The sequence below is a fragment of the Lissotriton vulgaris genome, chromosome 12 (genome assembly GCF_964263255.1).
Source record: "Lissotriton vulgaris chromosome 12, aLisVul1.2, whole genome shotgun sequence".
In the NCBI taxonomy this organism is placed as follows: Eukaryota; Metazoa; Chordata; class Amphibia; order Caudata; family Salamandridae; genus Lissotriton; species Lissotriton vulgaris.
Window position 1 is genome coordinate 134,667,736 of NC_141700.1, and position 27,533 is coordinate 134,695,268.

The 27,533-nt window shown below is 46.4% G+C and overlaps 1 protein-coding gene and 1 pseudogene across 1 annotated transcript; one reads left to right on the plus strand and one right to left on the minus strand.

Annotated features, from left to right (window-relative positions):
• The first annotated feature begins 5,320 nt into the window (after positions 1–5,320).
• LOC147673658 (protein S100-A2-like) lies at positions 5,321–27,533 on the plus strand. Its single transcript, XM_086946397.1, has 3 exons — positions 5,321–5,403; positions 16,013–16,159; positions 27,370–27,533. Exons 2-3 carry the CDS (start codon positions 16,028–16,030, stop codon positions 27,505–27,507), a joined length of 270 nt encoding a protein of 89 aa, XP_086802523.1. The 5' UTR covers positions 5,321–5,403; positions 16,013–16,027; the 3' UTR covers positions 27,508–27,533.
• On the minus strand, positions 7,181–9,530 carry LOC147673659 (E3 SUMO-protein ligase KIAA1586-like; annotated as a pseudogene).

The window sequence follows — 27,533 nt, forward strand, 5'->3', positions numbered from 1 at the left end:
TCCCATTGAAGAATCTTTATTAAATTTACTTGAAGGAGTTCGAGGGAGTTTCCTGTAGAGGAGTGAACTTTGGGGACTCTGTTCCCCGAGTGGGAGGGCACAACAGATCCATAATGCACCCAGAATCAGAGGACGATACCCTGGAGCACCAAATGAAGTTAAACAAACAAGAATACAACCCTTTCGAGTGCCATCTCGGAGTGCATTGCCAAGAGCTTTTCTTACTCATGCTGCCATTGCCCACTGGAAGTGCTCATCTCTGACATGGAGCTGCTTTTTGTACCTTTCAAACCACGCCCTCTCACTCCAATGACCTCAGACTAGGCATCTGATGAAGTTTATTGTAAGAAACAGATATGCGACCAAAATCAAAATGTGAGTATCCTAGAAGAATTTGCTTCACTCGCTCTGTTCACTAGCGTGTCCCACTAACTCCATTTATAGAGTAATGTAAGGGGATTACTTACCTTGAACAGGAAGTATTGTCCTCAGCACCAGAACTGATTCCGCCAGACAGCATGAACCTGGAATAGAGGGCGGTGCCTCCCTGGAAACAAAAAAAAGGCGCAAGGAGTGAGGAGCAGAAGCAAGATGGAAGTGGGTCTCACAAATGAAAAGAAGGTGCAAAGGGGAATCCCAAGCTCATGCCGAGAGGTGATAATGCCTGGAGGTCAGAAAGATATCGGGGAACAGCCACAGAGAACAGCCCCAACCAATGCAGTGGAACCCGGGATAGGAGTCAAAACCAGGAAAGCAGAGGAGCCTGGAGACACAGAGACAGACAGCACATGGTTGTGGCTTGTGGATTCCTGGGGTCTCTGAGGAGTCAGGAGGAGGCCATTGTGCCACTGCACAGTCTGAGGGCAGACTCCATAGGGGAATTAAATGAAGAGAAATCTGATGTGGGGAGAGGATGAATCAAAGGGAATTGTTTGAATTGCATTGTGAGGGCCCAAGAGACAAGTTCTTATAAATCATGGAACCCCCCCCCCCCTCCCTGAAAAAGTCCATAACTACATAGTAACCTGACAAGCGGAAAAGAGGAAAGATAGAAAGAGACAGAATCATTTTTCTTTTTACAGAACCTTAGGATCAAGAGTAAAGGAAGGCCCATAAGGAAAAGACAGAGTCATATTTCTTTCAGAGAAGTATTAGGAATAAGGAGAAAGAAAACAAATAAAACAAGCATTGGTAAATGCATTGTTTCGCCGTAAACTCTCCACTGGGCTCTGCATGGACAAGATCACACATAGTGCAATAAAGTGATGAGTAGTGCAGGGTGGTGATAGAACAATGCACAGAATGAAAATGAGACAACATAGCATTGGTATTCGGTGCAGTAGGTTCCTAAGAAACATATGGGCCCATGAATTGAAAAAAACAGTATTCTCACCAAGTTCACACTTGCTTCCTTACCTGAAGCAGCATCTGCACTGGGAAATACTGTGTTACCATTCACAGCTCTTGATATGATTCTAAAACTATCACCAAGCCGTTGGATGGGAGAAGTTGTATCTTAAACTTGGGAACGGAGAGCAAAATGGCCCCACAAGACCCACTGCTTGTGCCTTATTGCAGGTCTTTCTTTAGACGCTGACAGGTGCGGGCGGAGGCGGTGAGAGAGAGGCGGCGTGCAATGGGGAAAATGGGCCGACAGTGGGAGTGTAAACCACGGCTATTCTGACGCTGCCTTTCATTTCCTGTTAGGAAATCCTGGAGAGGCGGAGTCTCACAAGAAAGGGAAAAGGGTTTCCTTGCTGTCTAGAACTTCAGCGTGGTTCAGTTATGTGGGCATCAGATGTGGTTGCTTCGGAAACATCCGACAGGCCTAGAGTACGGAGATAGAGTTTTAATAAAGTTCAGCATGAGCGGCGAGACGCAGGCAGACAAAGAGCACCGCGTACAAGCAAGAGGAGCGGCGGCACAGGCCAGGGCTGTTCCAGTGGCGTAACACAGGCCCCGCAGTTTTAGACTAGATCTGAGATTGCTTACACAGTGACCTACATAACTTACCATTTGCGGCACCATTTCTGTTCAGACATTTTGAATGATGATTGAAACTAATCCTTTGCTGTTTCCGAGAAGAAGCCTCTGTTAAGTTTTGTTTCTGAAATGTTGATGTTTTGCCTTAGTAATGAATAGACTGCTTATATTAACGCATACCTTTTATTCACTAGATAGGGGCCCTCTCCCACTTGTCTGGTGGTGGGTGCAGGGTGAAACGACCTTGGACTGTGCTAGGTTCTGTGAGATACGAGAATCAAAACCTATTTTTTCAGTATTTCATTGTCCAGCTGCAATCTTCCTGGAAAATTCAATTGTGGGCATGCCTTTGCCCTACTATGAAACGTACATAATGTATCTCCATGCTTGTTGATTTGTTCCCTCTGTACCACTTTTCGAGACTGTGCAGACGGGGCTCCACTCCGAGTGCATCTGAATTAAACAATTATTGGTATTTTCTCAACTTTTCTTCCGACTCTTCATTTGGTATGGAAGGCTGAGAGGTGGTCAAAGGTTACCTGGGTGGCCTTAAGTCGGTTACCTCCTTCAGCAGCCCCCGTGGTGTGGGTTGACTCCCTAAGCTCCAGGTGGCCCCCTCGGCACAGTACTCTGCTGGAGAGCTCCTTATTGAGTCTAGAGGGGCCCCTCCATGTGCCTTGCAGGGGGCCCCTTCACGGTTTGTTACGCCAGTGGGCTGTTCCCGGCTTATAATAGATACCCCTCTGACCTCCCCGCATTATACACATGCACACATATCTTCATAGCGCGAGGGTGGCACTGTATTTTGTTGTTTTCGGCCGCGTTGTGGCTGGCAGTGGAGTGTTAAAGGCTTAGCGTGCCAGAAGCATGTTGGTGGAAAGAGAGTGGCGCAGAAACTGGAAGATGAGCTGGCATGCACACATGGGCAATGCATAGCGGCATGAATTCAGCTTACACCAACTGGTACATCAAACTTTCCCATCTTGCCCCTTTATCAGCCAAAGCCTGCATGTGCTCGCTCCCTAGTAAAACCCTACAAATTTAGCGGAACACTAAACTCAGCTGGATAAGAAAAAGAACAAACAACCGATCAAAAAGCAAGTATCATGGGACTTGAGAGGATGTGGCAAAATGGCCAAAGCTGCTGACTCGCGAGCTGGGGATCCCAGTTCGAGTCTCGACAGCGCAACATCCTGTGATTCTGGGCAAACCATTTAATTTACCCTGGTGAGACATTGCTATATAAATCTGCAGCAAGAGGAAAAAGCATTAAGAGGCAAAACTTTATGGAAAATAGTTTCACCTGCGCAAATGTTAACAGTATTTCGGCGACGGTAAACTGATAGGAGAAGCCGATGAGGAACAAGCATTGGTAAATGCAGGAAAATATGCGACAGCCAATAGAAATGGAGTAAAAGAAAGTGACAAGCACAGTAACCAATGAAAAGCCAGGAAAGCGAGGTGGCGGATGCGAGTCCTTTTTAAGATTTATATTAAAAACAATAGATTTTTCAAGCGCAGCGCAAGCACTGGGCAGGCGAAACCTAAAAGGGGTGAATACGACATTAGACAAATATGACTACTTACCTTGTTCTTGTATGTTCTACTGATGAGAAAAATCAGTCCTGAAGGCCAGTGGAAACCATTGAAAAACATCCAGCCTTAGTTACCAAAGGAACTACCAAATGGAAAAAAAGACTTTTGAGAACTGAGACAGAATTCTGAAAAGCCATTTTGTACTTAAAACAAGAGAAGGATAAACCTGACAATAAAAATAACTTATCAGACTGTTTATAACCTAAAGGTATATTCTAAAACCTCACAGATAAACTCTGGCTGGTTGAACTTGTGATTCACAGAATACTCATTTCTATTTTTCTTCAATAAACCCATGAAGACTCCGGCTGACGTCTAAGATTAGAATGCTACACTGGCATTTAAAGAAAAGGCTGGCTGCTACAAGACATGATGGCTTCCTTGGTCGCCAGAGGCATGGTTTGATTATCAGCTAATGCCTCAAATGGGCTTCCTGCTTGGACAGCGGGGCCTCTTTTTGGCAACTGACAGCTCATCTGACACCTGACGTGCCACCATCTCGGATCTCTGACAAAACAATTGATTCAAAACTTCCACCCCTGCAGCCATCTCAGAGGAGAGGTCAAAAACTGAATGGTCATGGGAGGCTGGACTGCAGCACTTCTGCAGACTTCGGTGGTCTGTGTTGGGCAGAGTGAGAAGCTGGTCTTTATGTCAAGGACTTCCGGATCCGGTACTGTCTTTACACAGAATCCAAATATACAAACACACAATGTTCTCTCAAGTGCCTGGAAGCCGGTCAGTCCAGAGTATGTGCTTCATAAAATGTATCCGTACGCGCATTACAGAGGGTTTAGTTACTCCCACAGCGAAATAAGGTAATGCATGTATTTAGCAAGCATCTATGAGATATAGATATATAGAAAAACAATAAAAGGACCCGACGGACAACAACCAATTCTCCTGTTTGTATTTAAGGCGTAGACAGGAAATCCAAGAGCTCCCGAGTTTCCAGGTCCATAGTCGGTGGCTCATCCAGTCCAGGACTATTCTCTGCACTCTGAGATGTGTAGTCTCTCTATTCTAATGGGATAAACGGGACTACAAGTCCCACAATGCACAGTACAAACAGGAACTAGGTGAGTAAAGCATGGAAACGGGAAATGGGGAGCCCTGGAAATCCTTCCTCTAGTGTCAAGGTGAGTGAGTGATGATAAACTGAACAGGCCTCCTCATGCCTGAAACAAAGGGGGGAAACGTCGATGAAAGCGATGCCTCCAAGGCTGTAGTTTCTATGTATGTCTCAAATCCAGAGGGAAAAAATATTACTAATTATGGACTTTAGTGAACTAAAAGGCCTTTCCCGGAAAAACACCCTAGATCTGAGAATCTGGGGTTTGCTCTGAGTCGGCGTCAACCAGGCCTTGGAGGCCGAAGAATCGGCTTCGTGTTTTTTATATATTTTTTAATGGGTCGCTTCAAACCAGTTGAAGGGGAACTGGATCGCACTGAGATATAAAATTGGCACGGGCACCAAAATAAAAGTGCCCCCATTTACGAATTAAGAAGCTAAAAAGTTTCTCATATTAAGAGCAAACGGGCAGTTTTCAAAGACGCGCTGTGTTGGCGTTTTGCAATGTAGGGCAGACTGCATGGATGGGATGTTGCTGCAGACAATGCGTGTTTTAAAATTAGACCCAATAGATCATTCTATAGGGCGGCCCATAACCGCCCTTTGAGTGAGGCCGACCCTGTGTGAAGCAGGCCGAGTGCGGCCTCACCTGGAGTAAAGGGGCGGGGCCGGGGCCTTTAAAGAGGCCGGTGAGAGCGGCGTCTGCTCGCTTCTCTCGTCCAGGATCCTGCGCTCACCGCCTGTGGCTCGCGGTAAGGGGCTCGGAGTCGGGGGTTGTGGCTTGGTCTGGGTGACACCCCTGAGGTGTGTGGTTTGATCGGGGTGACCGCAGCGTGATTCTTCGCAGTGTGCGTGGTTTGTGGTCTGTTTCTCGGGACTCCAAGGCGCTGCTCCGAGGCTAACGAGTGTTTTAAGGATCCCGTTTCAGACGGCACCCCTGATCCATCCATTGTCCTAGCCGCTTAGATTCCGAGGCCCCGGGGTGATCAGCTGCTCCGGCCCAGGCCTCGTCTCTCTGCCCTCTTGGGGTTGGGGGGGCCCTGGTTGTATTATGGGGTTCACGTGGCTGTCGTCCTCGAGCCTGGAGTGGGAGACCCTGTCGTCCGCTGGATACCGGCAGCTTTCCTTGATCGGCCTCGAGCGCTCTCAAGATGGGCAGGTCAAAGTGTGAAGTCAAATTAAATGACCGGCAATGAGAAGTTAATTCTATCAGTATAGATCCAGCACTTGATTGGCTCCAGTGAGGGTGTGGCCATTCTCGGCAAGTTCCATCTTGTGTCCTGTGCATCAGCCCGTTGTGGTGTTGCGTAGAGCATTCTGGGTCTTGTTGTTTTTACTTTCTAAACCAGAGTATAACTAATTATGTCCCGAATGGAGAGCTTTTGAATTTCCTTCGTCCAAGCTGTGTCGTTTGCTGCCCCGTCCACACTTATTACACATTTTGATACTTCGAGGTACATATTTTATGGGCTGTGACACACAAGTCCCACAATGCAAACCACCGGCGTTGGGACAGCAGAAAGCCTGGCCGCTATGAAATGACTGAGTGTAGGTTACAATATAATTAAAGTTGACCGCTTTGCATGGATGCAATTTAAGGCCTCATCGGTCCAGAACTTGATGGAATTAATATATTCATCCGTCCAATTTCCATTTAATTGCTATATTCACAGGTGCATACATGACTAGCTGCTCCAGTGCAGGAGTCTTTTTGTATTTTCGTACTGTAAGTTGGGTTTAATGACTGAATCAACAAGAGGACTAGTGTCAGAATGGAAAAAAAACTTGGACTGTCGCATGGACCCTGGTTTGCTAAATACCAAGTCTGTCTTGTCTTGATTCCCCCTCGTGCCTCTTGTATCCACAATCATGCACTGCTTGCCTCTTTAGCTCTCTTGGTGGATCGTTTTAAACCCTTCTTTCTCACTTCCAGTTTTTACCCCCTGTATTTACCTTCCTTTTCTCCTTTTTGGATCGCACATGCATCTCACTCAAGAGACACTATAGCTTATAATAAGGGCTCGGAGCCCGCCCTGTACTGGTTATTTGTTGGCTTCGGTGTCACTTCTTGTTTGCTGCCTCCTAATTGGACAGCCCAGGCAAGCACCACTTCCTGTTTTCTTCTATTGAGAAGCGTGTGCTTAGTTTCGCTCTACTGATCAAGCTGTGATCAGGTCCTCCCCTTTTTATTGTGTTCCTCCTTCCCCTTCCACTTAGCACTTCAGTTAACATATTCTCTCCCCCCTCCCCTTTAGTCTGTGCAGTGGTCGAAGTGGGGACAAAAAAGTAGGGGAACTGTGGGCGGAGACTCAGGGGGCGGGAATAAGCAGAGGATTGGATTAGTGGGCGGAGTTGGAGGTGTGGCTAAAAATAGCAAAACATACCAATTTTTTGTGCATTTGACATTTCACTGACCAGTTACAGCTTATAACGTTATTTAATTCAAACAATCGATACACATGTTTATTTGAGGTTTAATAAATAAGTTGTTTATATTTAATTCATTTACAATGTGGGACATGTTTTCAATCACAGAATATTCCAAATACGCTTATAAGTGGAATCATAAGCCATTTGTCTCCGAGCCATGCAGTTTCTTTTGTTGGCACTTCTCCTCCCTTTTTCTAACCATTTCTGAACATAAAATTCAGGTTTAAATTCTATGACAGGAGGCCCCACGATGTTTATGAACATTATAGAAGACAGACGATTTATTGATATTCTGTTCTGCAGTGGTGTGAGCACATCGTTCATTACACTAAAGCCCCGTTCACATTCAGCAGTTGAGGTACAAAAGGTGTTTATAATGTGCACTAATGGTTTCAGGCTTTCAGGGATGCAATTTTTATTTTGTTTGTACTCACTGAAACCAAGGATGTACTGCCTAGTATCAAATACATGCAACTTGCTACAAAGGTTTTGTAATTCTCCCTCACCGTATAAGATGTCTACTGGATCTGGCCAATAAACTGGTTGTAGGAGTTTCATTCTGTGTACTAACTCTTTGTATTCGATTTGGTCATTGTTTGTGGTTGTGCATCTCGAAACATTTGATGCATTAGACATTGTCATCCTTTTTCGCAGGTTATTTGCTAAGCTCCGAAAGAACTGTGCCCTATTGATGCTAACACAGCCTTTGTTCTGTTGCAGTCCTACACCATCAAACTGCATCCGTTCAGCAGCATTTAATGCAGTTGTAGCAAAGGGCCCAGGTGCATCAGCCATTGATTCAAACACTAAAATATGCATCTGTATTGAGCGATCGGCCTCATATATGGTCATATCACGCCCCTGCAGCCTTCTGGATAGGTCAGCCAATTCTGTGAGAGCATCATATAATATGCCCATATTTTCAACAAACACCAGGGAGGTTAAAAAACGGTTTAAACTTGCATATTTCCGCTGCTCAATGTCACTCCTCGTTGAGTCTTTGGAAGATTCCATGAAATGTTTACTAAGTGCTCTGTAGTTATTCTAAACAGCTCTCACAGATCTTTCACTTGAGGACACCCAACGTACATCTAGCATCTTTCCAATTGCCAGAAGTCTTACTTCTACCTCCAGAGCACATTCCCCAAGCTCTCTCTGATTTTTCGGAGAGGCATGGTAGGTGGTATAAAGTTTATCAAAAAAAACTTTGAGCTGATTAATGCCTGTGACTTCTTTACAAACATCACCCACGGCAAGCTCCAGCTTGTGGTTAGCACAGTGCCATACACTCAACTGTGGATATTTCAGTTTCAGAAAAGTTGCCACACCGGATTTTCTACCTATCATGTTGGAAGCCCCATCTGTTACAAGCTGAACCAAATGCATTTTTAAATACTCATCAGTAAAACCATGTCTCTGTAAGCATGCAAGTAAGGTATCTAAGATTATATCTGCTGCTGTGCTTGGCAGCTCAACAAGGTCTAAGAAAAAGGTCAGTGGCTCATCGTGTTTATCAATACACGCTCTTACACAGATAATTAGTGTGGTCAATTTACTAACTGTGGTAGATTCATCTATCATGAGGCTTATTTTTGATTCATTCTGCAAGATACAATCAATCAGCCTTGACCTCATTGTAGCCGCAATATGGTCTATTATGTCAGCACAGCTGTGATCTGAATGCAAGACTCTGCCCAAGTCTGCACCATTCATCTTTTGAACATCAATATCCAACGGCATATCAGAAAAAGGGCGCTCATGTTTGCCTATTTTGTATGCAGTTCTGAATACACGGCATGTCTCTTCCTGTACTTTCATTTGAATTTTCAAATTGTACTGTGGAATACTTTCACGGGCCCTCTGCTCTAAAACAGCTAATGCCTTAAGATGACAGGAGCTATTCTTATGACGAAATATTTTTTCCGCAGAGAAATTTGCTGCCCACTAGTTACATTTAATTAACACTTTCACCTCATTGTCAGTGTTTTCTGTGCTGGGAGCACTGTTGACTAGGTCATTCTGTGACACTCAAGCAAAGCAGAGTTGTAGTCCTATGCACAAGGCCAGCATTAGATGTTCAAACATGAATGGTAAAATATCCTAGTTTGTAGATGTTTTCCACATAATTATAGCTCTGCCATATTTTTCCACATGATACATCTGCCGCATAATCTTATGGTTTTATCAAAAAAATTGTTTGTAGCTCAAACGGATCAAAAGTTACTAAATAACGTGAATTGTGTTGCTGTGGAGTGGATGGCCGTATGCAACGGTTGACTGGTCACCTTTCTCACCGCTGCATTGGCTTGTTACACTGGGATTAATGAGGTGAAAGCTTTCCAGAGACTGTTAGTATGTGTAAAAATGTCAAATTAATAAAGTATCAGAAAATGTACTATATAACCCTGCAGTCTTTTTTTGCTTCATAATTTAGGCATACCTCCAACATTATGTTGTCCTCCTTTGCTGCATAATTGCAGTGGGTCCAATGCAGGCAGCACACGCTAAAAGGGATTGTGTATGAAGAAGAGATACCATGAAGTTTGGGACATATTCATGGGAATGGTGGTGCAGGGCAGCACAGCATGTTACTTTGCTGCACTGCCCTGTATCGCAGGGAAAGGGCAGGAATGCACGTTATTTATCCGTGGCTTTTAAAACATGACTTTGAGCTTTGCATTGTGCATGTACCACATTGCAAGCATAACTACACCCAGCACTCCCCTTGCTCCCCCTCAATTCCTAGCATTTCATTACCCTGCTTCTAGCATACCCGGACCCAGCCCGCCCTTGCCACCCTCACTTCCTGGCAACGCTCATTGCCCTGTTTCTAGCATACCCACATCCTGGCCTCCCCTCGCTCCCCCTCACTTCCTGGCAATACTCATTACCCTGTTTCTAGCATACCCACATCCTGGCCTCCCCTCGCTCCCCCTCACTTCCTGGCAACACTCATTACCCTGTTTCTAGCATACCCACATCCTAGCCTCCCCTCGCTCCCCCTCACTTCCTGGCAACACCCATTACCCTGCTTCTAGCATACCCACATCCTGGCCTCCCCTCGCTCCCCCTCACTTCCTGGCAACACTCATTACCCTGTTTCTAGCATACCCACATCCTAGCCTCCCCTCGCTCCCCCTCACTTCCTGGCAACACCCATTACCCTGCTTCTAGCATACCCACATCCTGGTCTCCCCTAGCTCCCCCTCACTTCCTGGTATTTCTCATTACCCTGCTTCTAGTATACCCAGATCCAGCCCTCCCTCACCACCCTCACCTCCTGGCATATCATTCAGACTAAGTGATGTTTTTGGTTATGGCTGTTAGCGGCACTATTATGGAGTCAAGATCCCTGTATTGAAGTAAAATGAGAATGAGAAATATGAATGTGCATGCATCAGGAGAGCTGGAGTGAGCTCTCTAGGTCTCATACGGGATGGAAATGATGTGCGCTCTACAAATCCGGCTAACGTGTGCTCTACAAAAGACCGTATAGTGCTACAGGAGCCTGTAGATAGGGATAATAACAGAGAGTGATGTGAATGCTTCTTGTCACCGGCACACTACTTATCAGCGCATGGGCTTTGCTTTGACATGTGCTATCAATTGGGAACACAGAAAAGGCTAATTATGCAGCAAACAATGAGAGCAGGGTCGGCCCGTGCCTGAGGTTTTACCAATGCCAATGGTTATGACAGTGTGAGCCGGTTCAAGGAGTAAATAAAAGCCGACCTTGAGATGGATAGCCTGGAGAATGAGAGCCACCCTAATAGCAAAGCTGAGGAATGATTGCCATCCACACATCAGTCCAGGACCTGGCAACTCAAAACCCATTAATGTTTACACCCATTCCAGCGGCAGGCGGAACCTACAGCTTACACCCAGCACACGCCCTACCACACTGGCCCTGGACCACGTCTCACCCTTCTCAGGACAGTCCAGGAATGACTGTAACCTTTGTGCTCCCCCACCCGTGGCACCTTTTAGAAGAGGAGAACATTTTGCAGTGCTCACATTTGAAAAGTCATTCCCTGCTAGTTTTTGTTACACAACTGTGTTTGCCATGTCTCATGTTTGTAAACTGGATGTAATTTAAGAGGTGGCTGCATGTGGTGAAAACTTTTTTGCAGCTTTCAGGGGCGGCTGGTGACATTTGAAAGTGGTGAGGCGTAAACTAATTTGCATATTGCACCGCAGCGAGCGAGCCCGAACCACCTTGCATCCATCCATACATCATTCATGCATCTACCCATCCATCCACCCACCCACCCATCCTGCATCCATACATCATTCATTCATGCATCCACCCATCCATCCATCCATCCACCCATCCATCCATCCACCATCCATGCATGCATCCACCCATCCATCCATCCTGCATCCATCATTCATTCATGCATCCACCCATCCATCCACCCATCCATCCTGCATCCATCATTCATTCATGCATCCACCCATCCATCCATCCTGCATCCATCCATCCTGCATCCATCATTCATTCATGCATCCACCCATACATCCACCAATTCTGCATCCATCCTGCATCCATCATTCATTCATGCATCCACCATCCACCCATACATCCACCAATTCTGCATCCATCCTGCATCCATCATTCGTTCATGCATCCACCATCCATACATCCACCCATCCATCCACCCATCCATCCATCATCCACCCATCCATCCTGCATCCATCCTGCATCCATCATTCATTCATGCATCCACCCATCCGCCCATCCATCCATCCACCCATCCATCCTGCATCCATCATTCATTCATGCACCCATCCATCCATCCATCCATCCTGCATCCATCCTGCATCCATCCTGCATCCATCCTGCATCCATCCTGCATCCATCATTCATTCATCCATCCACCCATCCATCCATCCACCCATCCATCCACCATCCATTCATGCATCCACCCATCCATCCATCCATCATTCATTCATGCATCCACCCATCCATCCACCCATCCATCCTGCATCCATCCTGCATCCATCATTCATTCATGCATCCACCCATCCATCCACCCACCCATCCATCCTGCGCATCCATCATTCATTCATGCATCCACCCATCCATCCACCCATCCATCCTGCATCCATCCTGCATCCATCATCCACCCATCCATCCACCCACCCACCCATCCTGCATCCATCATTCATTCATGCATCCACCCATCCATCCTGCATCCATCATTCATTCATGCATCCACCCATCCATCCATCCACCCATACATCCTCCAATTCTGCATCCATCCTGCATCCATCATTCATTCATCCATCCACCCATCCACCCACCCATCCACCCATCCATCCATCCACCCATCCATCCATCATCCATCATTCATTCATGCATCCACCCATGCATCCATCCATCCATCCACCCATCCATCCATCCCGCATCCATCATTCATTCATGCACCCATCCATCCATCCACCCTGCATCCATCCTGCATCCATCATTCATTCATCCACCCATCCATCCATCCACCCATCAATCCTGCATCCATCATTCATTCATGCATCCACCCACCCATCCATCCTGCATTCATCCTGCATCCATCATTCATTCATGCATGAGGGCAAACCGATATGTTGTGGGTATTAAATTGCTTAATAAACGACAATATTGGAATTAGAATTAGTAGAGGGGATCTTATGTTATCATTACACCTGTCAAATGACTGCATTGTTACTTCATTCAGTGTGTTTAAGAGTTTAGTGAAAAACGTTTTCTGCACAGGAAAATGTATGTTTATTTCGGTTTTCATACTTTTACAGACTGTCTTCCTCTGTTCTAAGTGAAATCTTTTTGTCATCTGCCTGGGGCTTCTTATCTCTGTGTTCTGGGAAGTGCGGGTGGGTTTTCTACACAGTAATATAAGGCCAGCTTTACGTTAGATGCCAAGCCCCCCAAATAATTGAGAATAACACAATGTTCATGCATGTAGATTGTGTTTTTTTAAGTAAGAATGCCGCAAATAAGTTAGGGACACTGCCTTAGAGGAAGGCCAATTGTGTTTACAGTCTGCCTACTCCTGAAATACGTCCATTATTGCAGGCTACCAGAGCACTGTCCCTACCAGCCAGGAGGCCAGTCCATCACAGGACCAGTGCCCAAGCCGAGTCATGCACATTGAAGAAAGTAGGGCAGACCATAGCGACAGTTCAAGCATCCCACAGCCAGGTGGCATGGAGGTCAGCATGGCGGTCAGCAGATCAAGCCACATTGATCCCCAGCAACTCCTGCATACCACCCAACACTTCTGCGCATCCTTGCTTCAGAATGCTGCACACCCCACCATAGAGCCTCCATAAGTACGAGCACACCTGGGTACTTATAATGAATCTGGGTCAGAGCTTATAGAGGTACCAGCAGCAAACGTCACTACTAAGTGGGCCTAATCAGTATATTCTCTAACCTCGGTGCAAACGGTTTGAGATGTGACCCGTATACATCACACTTTGACAGGATGGCAGAAAAATACAAGCGAGTAAGAAGCAGGTGATGGAGTGAAGAAAAGAGAATGGTTTGGAGATAAAATACGAGGAAAGGCAGAGAGAAAGAAGACAGAAGCAGCAAAGAAAAGGGATAAGGAGAATTATGCACCAAGTGTTTTATTCCCCCCACTTACTTACTTGATGTTTGGGGAGTTCGGCTTCAGAGGCAGTCCAGGCTTCTCGTGCAGGCCCGGTTCAGCGAAAGGGTAGAGCTGTAAAGGAGGGGTCAGGGACCTCTGGGCAGGCACGGGTCGGAGAGTAATTTACAGGAGAGGCTGGTGGGGCTGGGTCAGCTTTTCAGTGGCTGGCTGGCGAGCAGATATATAGCAAGTCAAGAAGTCCCCCAGGTGGCGTCCCTCAGTCTGATGGACACCAAAAGAATCATTGGTCACAGTGGGGGCTGGCAGCGTTGCGAGGTGCGAGGTGTGAATCACGGGCTCACAGTAGCCACAGGGCCATCAGAGTAGCCGTTTTCGCACCATGCTACACTGATGGCCCTTTCACTCTCACTTTGCAGGCCCATTAGACACAGCAGGGAAGGGGAGGAGGTCGGGCGCCCTGCAGAGGCCTCCTGAATATTCACGGTGCACCACTCGTGCGGCAAAAATAAAAGTGTACTTTTAAAGTATGGCAACTTTACAGTCCCCGGTACGCTCTATCAAAAGAAAGAAGTAGGGGAACGGACTAACACAATTTTAAGAAGTAGGGGCACGCCGTGCCCTTCCGTCCCCGCCCACTTCTAACGCTGAGTCTGTGCTTGTTTAGAGATATTCGCCTCTCATTGGCTATCGTATCCTGTCTTCTCTATGATGGCTTCCCATCGAGGCAAGATCTGCTGGGCTGTGGGTCTGATTAGCAGGCCCACAGCCACACTAAGTCGAAAATCACAGCAAAAAGTGGGTGACCACAGAAAGCAGAACCTTCTCTCCTACAGTCAAATCGTTCTCAGGTAATGCAGTGAGAATCTGGAACTCTCTTCCTTCATTGCTCCGTGCCACCACCTCTATCCGGACCTTCAAAGCTGACCTCCAAATCTCTTCTATTCCAAAGACCCTTTCAGAACTAATACCTTCATTCTCAGACCCCTCTAGGAAGTTCGTTCATCACTGTAAACTTTTAATGTTTTCTTGTACATTCCTCACTCGCTCGATGTGCTTGATATTGTGTTCTTGCCTTCTATGATTTTACCCTACCTCTTCTAGTCTCCTGTGTTATTTTTGTAACGTAACTGGTTCTATTGTACAGCGCTCTGACACCTTCGGGTAAAGTCCAAGCTATATAAAAATACATTAAATAAAAATTGTTTTCAAAGATCACAACGTCCATCTCTGTGGCAGGGAGACAAAAGCAAGTCCCTTCTGTGAGCACTTTCGTGCACCTTTCTCAAATATGCTGTACTTTTGAACCATCATTTTCCTCTGTGGTGTCGCTTTTTTTCCTGACTCTTTATGATCCTTTGGAATCTACTGTTATTTCTGATCGCACTCCAGGCTGATGTCTCCTCCCATCTGAAGTTGAACAATCTGTCCCGTGTAGATGTGACTGCTCTTTTCTGTCACAAAGCACGAGCTCTGCTGTTGGTTACATTTAGATTTTAGTCATCCGTTTGTTTCATGATACTGCAGATCTCCGGTCTTCTCAAAATGTGGCTTGAGAGTAGTCTCAGATTTACACATTTCTTCAGATAGATCTGTAGCGCTCTTAAAACCATTGGCAAAGCCCACAGGTCCCAGAGGCGAGGCCAATTTGCTTTGCCAATGCTTTTTTTCTCTCTCGCTCTGGGTCATAGTCTGATAATAAGCATAAGTGCTAGTCCTCCCCCAAAAAGGTCCTGGTGGGTAGGGTCGGACTAGAAATCTAAAGCAGACCTGGCCCATTTTGTCGGACCAGTCCAAATCAGTGGCGTAACTTAAGTCCCTATGATGGGGGTTCCTCTTGAAATGAAAAAAGTCCCTATGATGGGGGTTGGGGGGGGGGGGCAAGCTTCATGGGTCCCCTCAGTAAAAGAGGGACAGGTGGGAGGGGCCCATCTGTGCTCTTTGCAGGGGCCCCCCTTAATTTTGTTATACACTGGCCCAAACCATCCATAGTGGGTGAGCCTGACCACTACCAGGTGAGTTTGGAGGGGATTCCCCCAAGAAAGTGTGGGAAAATGGTGCATTTACAACACTTTTCATAACATATTTTTGCATTAGCTTTTAAAGCCCAATAAATGATCTTGCAGTGCAACGGGATACCCAGTCGTACCCACAGACATTCTGATGGTGAACACAAAAATAAAATGTCTTCCATGAAACATGAATTTAAATGAAACCTAAGTGCACACACTCTTAAGCACAGCCAAGAAGCTAGTCAGCGGCTCTGTCATCTTACAGCTGGTAATGTTTTGGAACAAGACTGAGGGTTTGTGTACTTGGTTTACAGATCGAAACAGTCGAGATGACTCTGGAAGAGCTGTGTGGGGCTATGATCCAGACATTCAAGAAATACTCTGGAGCTGATGGTAAGGATGGAGAGCTGAACCAGGAGGAGCTGTCCAAGCTTCTGAAGGAAGAGTTCCCAAGTCTATCTGTGAGTACAACCTAAAACCTATATTTATCTTTGAATATACATGTTTGCCTGTGGTTTCAAAGAGTGTAACCTACAGAAAAGGTCTTGCTGAGAATAACTTGCCATAATTCAGTGCTGAATTCATTTGCAGGATATTTACTTCACAAAACGAATGTTAAATGCAGGTATTGTCATGCTTTCACAATATTACTGCTGTTTTTAGAACATTCATTACCATACCGGACAAGCATCCCCATGCAGCCCATTTCGATGCAAACATTTACCAATGAATCCTCCCTTGTGTGAGAAACCATTTTAACCAAAAAAAGTCCTTTTCGGCAAAAATGTGCTGTCCCACATTGCACTTTATTTTCTTTTTTCATGCCTTGTTACACTTGTGACTGTACAAAAACACATTTTAAATTGCTTGTTGAGTTTCCTTACAATGCTCTTTGCATTTTAAAATCTGATTTATAATAATTTGTTGGAAATATTTATAATATTATACCCAAACAAAACCCTGTGGGGTCTGTCAAACATGAATACACAAAACTGAGGCTTTAACATTTTCTGTTAGTAATAGGTCTCTAGTGGCAGAGGTAGGTACCTTTGTCCAAATAGGGACCCTTTTTCCTAGTCGGGCTAAAGGAGTTGCACTCCTAAAATAACCCCTGCGTACCCCCTTGGTAGCTTGGCACGAGCAGTCTGGCTTATCTTGGAAGCAGTGTGTAAAGCATTTGCACATAACCAACAGTAATAGTGTAAGCACTACAAAAGGATCCCACACCAGTTTAGAAAAATATCCAATATTTTTATATACTTAAGACCAGAAAAATAGAAATCCACAATGTAGGAGGGTGGATACCTGACTATGGTTGCCCCCAACTTTTTGCCTGGTGTTTTGCTGGTTTTCCGACTTAGTTGACCTGGGGCCCTGCCAATCAGGACCCCAGGCCTACTGCTCTCTCTCTAAAATGGATTCCATGTACCTTAGGTACATTTCCAATTGGTACTGGGCCACCTTATCAGACCCTGTAACTCAGGGCATAGGTGTACCCAGGGCCTACCAGGGGCTGAAGCATGTATTATGCCACCCCTGGATGGCCATCTAAATCTGACACAACTTGCTGCACGACAGCTGGGGCAAGGTGGTGTAATCACCCTTTGCTTTAGATATAGTATACCTATATCTAACCCTAAAAATGGACACACAGATTCCTATCAGTCACTCCTATGGCAGGCCTTGACAATCCGCTGCCGTAGTGTCACAATTAACTGCGCTCGTGCACCTTGTACAACCTTTTGGGCTGATACTTGTCATTTGTCATTTGTTTAATTGTTCTCACAGTGCTGTAATTAACTGTTTATTGCCCCCCCCCATTGTTCTCCCCTTCCCTCCCCCAGCCTTTCTTGACCAGTATATAAAATGATGCTTTTTTAGCACTACTTTGAATGAAACACTTGACTCCTTGATTCTTTTAGGATAATACTGTAGAGATATCCTTACCAGTAATTTATTATTAATCTGTATAATTATACCCCTTGGGATATTGTTTTATATGCACCTTTTCAGACCTCAATCCCGATCGGTTGATGGGTTTATACTCCTGTTTTCTGACACATACTTGACAATCCTGAAGGCAGAGTGCTTGGAATCGTGTGAAATGGTGCTCTGGCATGAACTGAGCCCGTTTGCAGCTTGCGGAACCAAGTCCTAATAGCTGTTCCATGATAATGCATACCATATACTCTTAAGTGCATTATAATCCTCGCGGTTAAATGCTATCTTTGGTATTGCTTTATCAAAACATGTCGAGTAAGGTGTCATACGAATTGGAATACTAACCCCTCGCCAATTCTGGCGACGGGGTTAGCATTCCACCCTTCTAGAGGGACACGACTTGTATGTAACTGTGAACCCCGGTTAAAGTTAACTGAAGCCTCGGCTCCACAAAATGGATGCTGCCGCCACAGACACGAGTCTGACCTCCTGCTGCTGGGAGTCCTTCCAGCGAGGAGAGCTTGGACAAAGGGTTTCCTGTCAGGGGCGGTGCTAGCACCATCCCAGACAGGGTTTTGTGTATCCTGGGTAGGCAGGGCTTTACAGGAAGGTGACTGCAAGTGGCACCCCCGGTGCTCACTACGCATCTGCCGGCTAGAACCAGTTCCAGGGGCACACCAGCCCCTGACCTGGGGAAAGTCCGGCATGGGAGAGGGGTGTAACCACCCCCCTTCCTGGTCCCACCCCTAGGGCAGGACCTAGTCTCGTACCCACCCCTTTCTTTAGGATAAAGGCAGGAGCGGGGACCCTTCCAAGTTAGATCATCTTTGAATCAAGAAACTACTTCCCACGAAAGGAACTCTCGACTCTTCTCAAGATTCTCCCTTGTGACTAAGGAGTAGTCACCCTGCATCCGCAGGCACCATCTAAGAACTCTGCGGTTTGCTGCACGTCCTTCCTCAGGAATCTGACCAACCAGCTCGACGAGACCCGGCTTCCCTGGCACCTCTGACCTCTACAGCTAAGCTGAGAACCGTAGGTGCGACGAGACCTCGAGGGACCGGCCATCATCAGAACTGCACGACTTCTATCCAGCACAACCGCCGAGGGATCCTCTGGTGAGTGCTTTGGGGTCCGAGAAGCCCCGACCCTGAGCAGCTCCAGCACCGAAGTCCAGCCCCCCAGCATCTCCACTATCTGCGTGGGGCCCTTCTGCTTTTTGCTGCTCACTGCGTTGTCTGGCTACTAGCCCGCTGGCTTGTGGTCTTCCCGACGACTATCAACGACGACAACACTGCTGGTCTGGTTGCTCCAGACTGGCCCTTGCTCCCTTCCAAAAGAGGAGCACCCCAGACCCTCCTGGTCCACTCCAGACGCCATTTTAGGTCCACCGCGTGGGCTTGAATTTGCCAAGACTTGTTGCCCCAATCCTGGGTCCAGCGACGTCGACAGCATCAACCATCGTGGGACAGCTCGCACCTCCATCCTGGTCGCCGACAACGCCTCCTGGTCCGTGAGACTGCAGAGCCCAGCGTCGCCCACTCACCTGGTCGAGGTGACCTCGCCTGGTGCCATCCTGGTGCCCACACAATCACTGGCTAGTGATTAAGAACTTGGTCCCCTCTGCTTTCAGGTGTCATCCATCTGCGATCCAGGCTTGGATCACTTCGAACTATCTTCACTGGTCGCCTGCCAGCAACTTCTTTCTTCAGGCTCCTGGTTCGTCAACGAGGATTCCCGACGTCTTTTCAGACCTATGCAGCTGCAGCCCCTGGGCTAGGTAACTTCGGCATTTCGGTGCCCCAGCATAGCCTCACTATCCAAGGGTCCAGATCCACTTTCGTTTTCGATCTACCTAGTCGGGTTCGCCCGAGAACACTAACTTTGCCTTTACTAGCTCCCATAGACTTTGTCCCGCGTGAGAGTGCACACTCTGCACCCGAGTCCCCTAGGCCTCCTACTAGTAATCTGAAGGTTCAGTAACGTAGTCCTAGCGATTCCAAAGCCTATTAGTACAGTGCTTACCTGCTTGAAGTATTTTCGTAAGAGTTTTGTTGTGTGCTTAGTACCCTGTCCTCATAAAGAGTACAGGGCTGTTGTGATCTAAATAAATACACTGTTTATTTTCATAACACTTGTGTGGTGTCCTTTCACTTGGTGTTCAAGGGGTATATGTGATGGTATAACAGCTGGCTTAACACGCCCTCTAGAGTTTAGCCCGAAGACTGCTCGTATCCATGCTACTAGGATAGCTGGTCTATAAGGTTGACTTACAACCAATCACCATAAGGGTTGTTTGGACTGATATATAATGTTCACTATTCTAGTGAGCACTTTGTATCAGGCCAACTTCTCACACACAATACAGTAGTTGGAAATCTTCAGTTATCAAAATAACCCTGAAATACAGTTCTATCACAGCATCGTGGACAAACCAATCCTGCTGTTCTGGTTGACTGCAGCCTCGCAGCCGAACTGCAGCCTCGCAGCCGAACTATGTCGGAAAGGCCCGCTAAACACTACCTTTAGAAATGCAGAGCGTCAGCGACCTCTCGTTTAGCTCCAAAAGCATGGTATCGGTGCAGGAGTCGTCTGAGCCCTTTAAGTCACACGCATTGCAGATCGAACTCCTTGCGGTTGAAGTCCAGAGTGCTGGCGTTGGCAAGCATCGGGGACTGCAGTGCAAAGTGCAGCGGTGCGGCATGTGATGCCCTCAGATTATTGTGCAAGCAGCGACTTGGTGGCTGCATCAGATGGTGTCGTTGGTGCAAAGTGCAGTGGTGATGGCAGGTGACTGTGCAGGTTGCTGAAGCACTGTGTTCTGCTGACAAACTGGAGTCGATGGTGCAAGTAGGTAATGGCTGCGGTGTGGAATGAGGACTGTTATGTGTAACTTACGAGCAATCCCCTTTAACCACAGTGCAAGCAGCAGTGTTGATTCGGTATGAAACGGCGTCAAGGATACCAAGGAGGCGTTGTGAAGCGAGGCAGTGCAAAGTGCGGTGCCCACAGTGCAAGCAGCAGCTCAGTGGCAGCATCAGATGGCGTTGTCAGTGAGACCAGGGTCGCGGTGGCCTCTTTGATGCTGTCAGGACATGTAGTCGGTAGCGGTGTCGTAGACAGTCTGGTTGCTTTTTCTTCTGTTGCAGTACAAAATACACAGTCCCCAGTGCTGATGGCAGAAGAACTTGTAGTCTTTGCTGTTCCTGAGACTTCTTGAACGTGGTGCAAGCTCTACCTAAAGCCTTTGGAGAAACTCCAAGAAAGAAGTTGCAGAAAGTTCAGTCCGGTCCTTTCACTGCCCAAGACAAAGGGCGGCCACTGCAGGCCAACACAGCAAAGCACTCAGCAAAGTGGTAGATCCTCATCACAACTTCTCCTGCTCTTTGCTGTCTTCTTGGTCCAAAACAGTTCTCCAAATTGGGGGTTTGGGACCCACTTTTTATAGCCCAACATCCTTTGCCTTCCAGCAGAGTGTGTGTGCCCAGGCTAAACCAGTTCTATACTCTTGTGCAGCTTCCTGGCAAGAGATGCAGACCGCATTGTCCGAGGCAGGCAGGGCCTATTCAGGAGCTAGTGAGAACTCCTCCTACTAATCTGAATGCAGCCCAGGTCTATTTAGGCCAGCCCTGACTCATTCAGGAAAGGCAGGACACACATTAACCCCCGGTGGCCATCTGAGAGAATGCACCTCCCCAACCCCTGTCAACCAAAGCCAGATCGTCCATACACCTCCTAGCGGAGGCACACAGGATGGCTCGGCAAGTAAAGACCAACTTTCTAAAAGTGTTATTTTTAAACACGGAATGTAAAAATCTCCCTTACTAAAAGATGCATCTTTGGATTCTGAGTTCAGGCATACTAAAGTATAATTTTCTATCAATTCCCAATGTGAAGTTGTACTTGTAAGATGTTATAAACTCCCATGCTTTCCTATGGGCCAGATAGCCTTTCAATAGTGAAAAACGAAATTGGCAGTATTTCACGATCAGGACATGCCTCATACATCCGGGCATGTCCTACCTTACACATAAATCAAAAGTGGTGCTCACAATGGAACATTGAAAGTATCCCCTGGCGCACTTCTCTCTAATCTCCTGGGGTTACCAGGATTCCTTATGTTAATGATACAGTGAAGTCAATAGATTATCCAATGATCTTATTTTATTCATAAATCCATAGGATAGCCTTTATATGTCCTTTTTAACTCATGGTTTATTCATCTCAATTAACATTCTCTTAATTAATCAGTCCAATGCATTTCGGGCTATGTGGCCCTTCATCGGGGACCATAAGCGTGGGCGGAGGCGCGGGGCTGAAGCAGTCCTCGGCAACACCTGCCCATCTTTGGGGGCTCCCTGCCTGGGATGCTACATCGCTGCCTCTCACTGACCCCGCGCATACCCCGCCCCTCTGATCAGAGGAGGACAGCTGCAGCCCCGCGCCTCCGCCCACACTTATGGGCGGGCCACATAGCCCAAAATGCATTGGACTGATGAATTAAGAGAATGTTAATTGAGATGAATAAGAATAAATCATGAGTTAAAAAGGACACAAACTATCACATGGATTTATGAATCAACTGAGATCATTGGATAATATATACTATTGACTTCACTGTATCATTAACATAAGGAATCCTGGTAACCCCAGGAGATTAGAGAGCAGTGCGCCAGGGGATGGTTTTAATGTTCCATTGTGAGCACCACTTTTGATTTATCATTTAGGACGCCATCGACAAGAGACCCCACCCAGGTCGGCATTCTCGAACTTTGAGAAACTATTTTTGAATTTTCAGACAACTTTGAACAACACAAGCAGTGCGCTTTTACCTCTAACTTTCACTTGTTCTACCTTACACATACCCTGCCCACAGGGGTACCTTGGACCTATCTTAGTGGTGACTTGCATGCAAGGGTAGGGCCTAGCAAGTGGGGGCACTTTCCAAGTCCACATGGCAGTTACAAACTGCGCGCAGACTCTGCAGTGGTAAGTCTGTTACTTTTTCAGGGCTATTCATGTGGGTGGCACAATCTGTGCTGCAGCCCACTAGTAGCATTTGAGTTACAGGACCTGGCACACTCCGTGCACCTTACTAGGGGCTGACAAGTAAGTCAAATATGCCAATCATGGAAACACCTATCCATAACACAATTTGCAACAGGAGCACTTTAACACTGATCCGCAGTGAGAGTGCGCAGAGACACTAAGCCAGCAGAAACAGTCAACATCGGTAGGTCAAGGCAAGAACTCAAGGGAACTGCATCTAAGGATGCCAATTCTCTCCCTTTCTAAAGGACACTCAGTCAATTCTAATGTAAAGAAAATGTTCACAGAGCAACAAGTAATGTCCCAATATAGCTGTAAGTAGGATCTCCTTATGGGTACCCCCCTTTTTGCCAAATGTGATGCTGTTTTTGACTAGTCAGACTGGGGTCCAGATTAGCAGGATCCCAGTCAATCTGCTTTCTACCTAACCTGTAATGTTAGACACTTTGGTACACTCCAGATTAGATAATGGAGTACGCATGTCCCTAGTATATGGTGCACATGAACCCAGGGCATGGGTACCCCATAGGCCTCCCATGGGGTGAAGCATGTATTATGCCACCCATGAGGCCATGCAAAATGGAACCTACTGGCCTGCCATTGCAGCCTGTAAGTTGGTGCATGCACCACTTAATATGAAGGTTTACTATATCTAAGGGTCATTGCACTTAAAACCTATGTCACCCCTTATCAGGCCTTAACATTCCAGAAGGCAGGGTGCTTGGTTCTAAGTGAGTTGGTGCCACTGCATGAGCAGAACACTTCTGCAGCCTACGGAGTATTTTCCCCAGTTGTCAGTGCCTCAGCATTTTAAGGCAATATTCAACCGAATGATGACAAATTCTAAAATGACTGCATGTAACCCTATTGTGTTTGGTGTCAAACATTGTGGAATCATACCCCCCCTACACTGGTAATCTGTGTAGGAGGTATGATTCCACCCCTCAAAGAGCTTTGTGAGGTCCCAGGTGTACCTGGTACCAGCCATCTAGTCATGTCCAGCCGAAAAGGGTTGCTGCCAACCAGAGACCCATTTCTGCCTTCCCCTGTTTGAGCTTGGTCAGCAGCAGAATAGGCATCCTGCCACAGGAAGGTATGACCATCTCCCAGACAGGATTTAGTGTATAAGGCCTGGGTGGGTACGCTTGCCAGAGACAGTCTGCATGAGGGGGCACATTTGGTGTCCCTGTGCATAGTCTAGTTCAAACCACTTCTGGGAGCTGTAGGCTCCTGCTCTGGTGTGAAACTGAACAAAACATGGGAGTAAACTCCCAACCGTCCAGACCCTCTCCTGTGGGTACAAAAGGGCTTACCTGGCTGTACGACCTTAGATTTGATGTGGAAAAGATCCTGAACCAGAAACCACTGCACTTCGACAGTCTGGATACTCTGGACTTCATTTGGACCTAACTTTGTTCCTCTCCCCCTTGCCCCCCGTCTGAATCATTAGTGCCCGTGCACCATACAGGCTCTGTGCAGGACCTGTGGAGCATTCAGGACAACTGAAGATATCTTCCTTGGAATGAAGGAGTCGCTCCCCTGCAACCGCTGGCACCACATCATGGATTGGTCCGCTGATCCTGAGCTTCTACTGACTCCAGCGGTGGCTCTCCTTTGAAGTCCTCAATTGGATTCAACAGCGATTCCCGACGCCACTGCAGACCTATGCCCCCGGCTTCCCTGGGATAGGTATCTTGGGTACCTCTGTATGCACGGGTGGGGTGGCTCCAACATCCTAACTTCCCGGGGTTTCTGTGAAGTCCAATGGGATGGGTCCTTAAACTCAAACCACGACTCTCCCATAGAATTTTACTGAGTATGCAGTTGTGTTCCCACACTGCACCCTGTTCTCAGTGGGGTCCCTACTTGCTCACCTTGGGTGGTTTCTTGGGGTCCGAGCGATTCTACCTCCTCTAGACACTGTCTTGACTAGAGTTGTGGTTCTTCTACCACTATTTTAGTATGTGGTTTGGTCTCCCCGTGGAGCCCACTGTGTATTGGTGCCATTTACTATTGTTTCTGTGCTACAGTATTGTGTGCTTTGTGATTATCTTCTTGTAGAGGATACTTTATCGTACCAGTGTTATATTAATATTTACATATTTTTATAACTACTGTGTGGTTCTCCTTTCATTTAACCAATACTATAAGGTTGCATTCTGGTAAAATAGATGCTTAACATTCCTTCACGATTAAGCCAAAAGGCTGGTCTCCACAGCTACCACTTGAATCGCTTTCTAAGGTTATCTTTTGACCTCTTAAATCACCGTAAGGGTTGTTTGGACTAGTACTGGTTGCCCACTTAGTCAACAGCATATACCAGGTTTCTTCTCACAACAGCCATTGGGGAAAGGGGGGCTGGGGAGGAGGGTTCAGGTTACATTGATAAAACTCTACCTTCAGCCTTGTGTTTTGTAAATGTCTCCAGAACTGCTTGATGTGCAATGCGGGCCTATATTGTAAGTTAGTCGTTGTGTATTCTCTCATATTTAAGGGCTTATTAGCCCAATGTATACCTGGACCTTCACAATGCTGCTTGCAATTTGCACCTTAGCAGGTGCTTTCTGAGTTCCTATTCATGTCTCTGGTTGGGTCCTGGCTTGACAATGTCATGCCAGTTCGGTCATCATCTATCAGTACTTTTTAATCTAGCGAGATGGATTGTCTATGTAAAGTTAAAGCTTTAAGGGCTGATGGATTTAGAACCAAGTACAGGATAATCCTTATAGAGACACTAGCACTGAAGTCCTCTCTTCCACCACTAACCTCCAACATTTGGCAATATTCCAGTTTTTATTTTTAATGAATAGTATCTCTTGTTGCTTCACTACAGTAAATGTTTGCATCCTAACTGTGCAGAATGGGTGTGGTCTCCTCTAGATGTGATATTTATTGTTTAGCTCTTACAGGAGGGAGGCACAGCTGCTTAAATGGCTATCTTCAAGATGACCTCAGTAGGGGTGTTTGGAGAGCACTCGTGCTCTTCCCTTAATAGAAAGCCTGGAGCTTGGGGTGAGATGCTTAGAATAAAATTCCAGAATGCTAGCACTTGAACCTTGAAGGCAGAGCACTTCTTCCGTGGTATTTGGACACCATCCAGTGTACCATACTAGGTTCAGACAAACAACCCTTTGGTATAGTTTGAATGTTTGTCTAGGGTTGTGTACTTTAACCACATTTTAGGATCAACAATGTATTTGCCAAGGCGAGCTTGTGAGCACAAACACTTTCTTCTGGGAGAAAGTCAGGAAGGGTCTTATTTACGTTCATTTAATTTAAAATTCTACAGATACTGGAAGCTCGGTCACCCAAATGACACCTTTCCAGTAGCCTTGCTGGAAACAATGGGCAGGATTGGGCCTTCAGCCCGCATGGATGAAAGCACTTTTGTATTCCAAATTAAGGGGCAAATATGGGTTAATTTGAGCTATTTGCAAGAACCCACCTTCTGACTGCTAATATGGCCAACGCACAAACTACCATGACTGAGGTATAGGAACTTGTCTAGTACTTGACCAACTTTCCTCTACCCGTCAAATGACTGATGGCTGAGCCAATGTTTAGCCCTTTGTAGTGGCTGCTACTAAACTTTTCTCTCTGAAGTACCTAAAATAGAACAGTCTCCTTTCATTACCCTGCCCTCCAAACATCTGCATTTTCGTTTTCTTCTCCTAGTTCATGTCTGGAGGAGGGCAGTGGTTGTCTGGTTGTTCTGATGAAATATTAGAAGGCTGGATGAGAATGAAGACCTTTCTCTAGTGTTGGTTTTAAAGTCTGAGATCCAACCCCCCCCCCCCCCCGGATCTTTTTAGCTCTTGGATTACGTGCAACATCCAGAACACCACATTTCCCTAGGTCCATATTTAGTCTCCCTCTATAAAGGGAGGAATGACATTCTAACCCGAATTTAACTTTTGGTTCAAAGCTCATGACACATTGAGGGCAGGACTGACTGTTAGCTCTGGCGGTTCAAGGTAGGTGTCATTGCATGGAATGCAACACTCATCCCGTGCTTGAGGCTGAGGCCCTTGCTGGATGAAGGGCATGGGACACCACGGATGCTGTATGAGGTGTTGCAGAACAAGCAAACACTAGACTATTTCTGTACTACAGAATTTTCTGATCTGCATGTTAATTCTGCAGCTCTTTCTCTCTAGAGAATGACCCTGTAAATCCAGCTCCTCTCTGCTCCAGTCTTTCATCTGAGACTGTTCTTCCTTAAGGCAGCAGGTGACCGATTCAGCAACCCCAAGAGTGGAGCTTTAGGCTTCACTGTATTGTAGGAATCCAGAAACTGGACTGCCCTGGGAAGGGATTTGTTAAAATCCATAGAACTTCCACTCGAAGGCTGTGGTTGCCTCACTTACCACAGTCTGCCATGATGTAGGGTTTGAGCAACCAGTACCACTGGAGGTCTCTTGTTGTCTAGCCCATCTGGCCAAAAATAATGTCTAGGAAACACTGGTTTCTGGACAATTGTCTTATGAACAGTTTAACAATTGTACTAAGTGACTCATCTATGTATATAATAATGCAAATGTTGAGCGATTTCGGGGGGGGGGTGGGTGTTGGGAGGGATGCTTCTCCAAATTTCCTTCCCAACGAGAAAGTAGAATGTTCTGAACATAATTTACTTCATTTTCTAAAACCTTCTCTTGTTTGTTCCCTCTTCATTCTACAGGCCTCTGGGAAAGACGAGGAAATGGCAAAAGAGGCGATGAAGACGATGGACTTGGATGGTGACCAGAAGGTTTCCTTCAGAGAGTTTGCCGTATTTTTAGCAATTCTGAGTATGCTAATGGAGGAATGTGAATCCTGATCTAACCTCCTTTTTCTCAGTTTAAT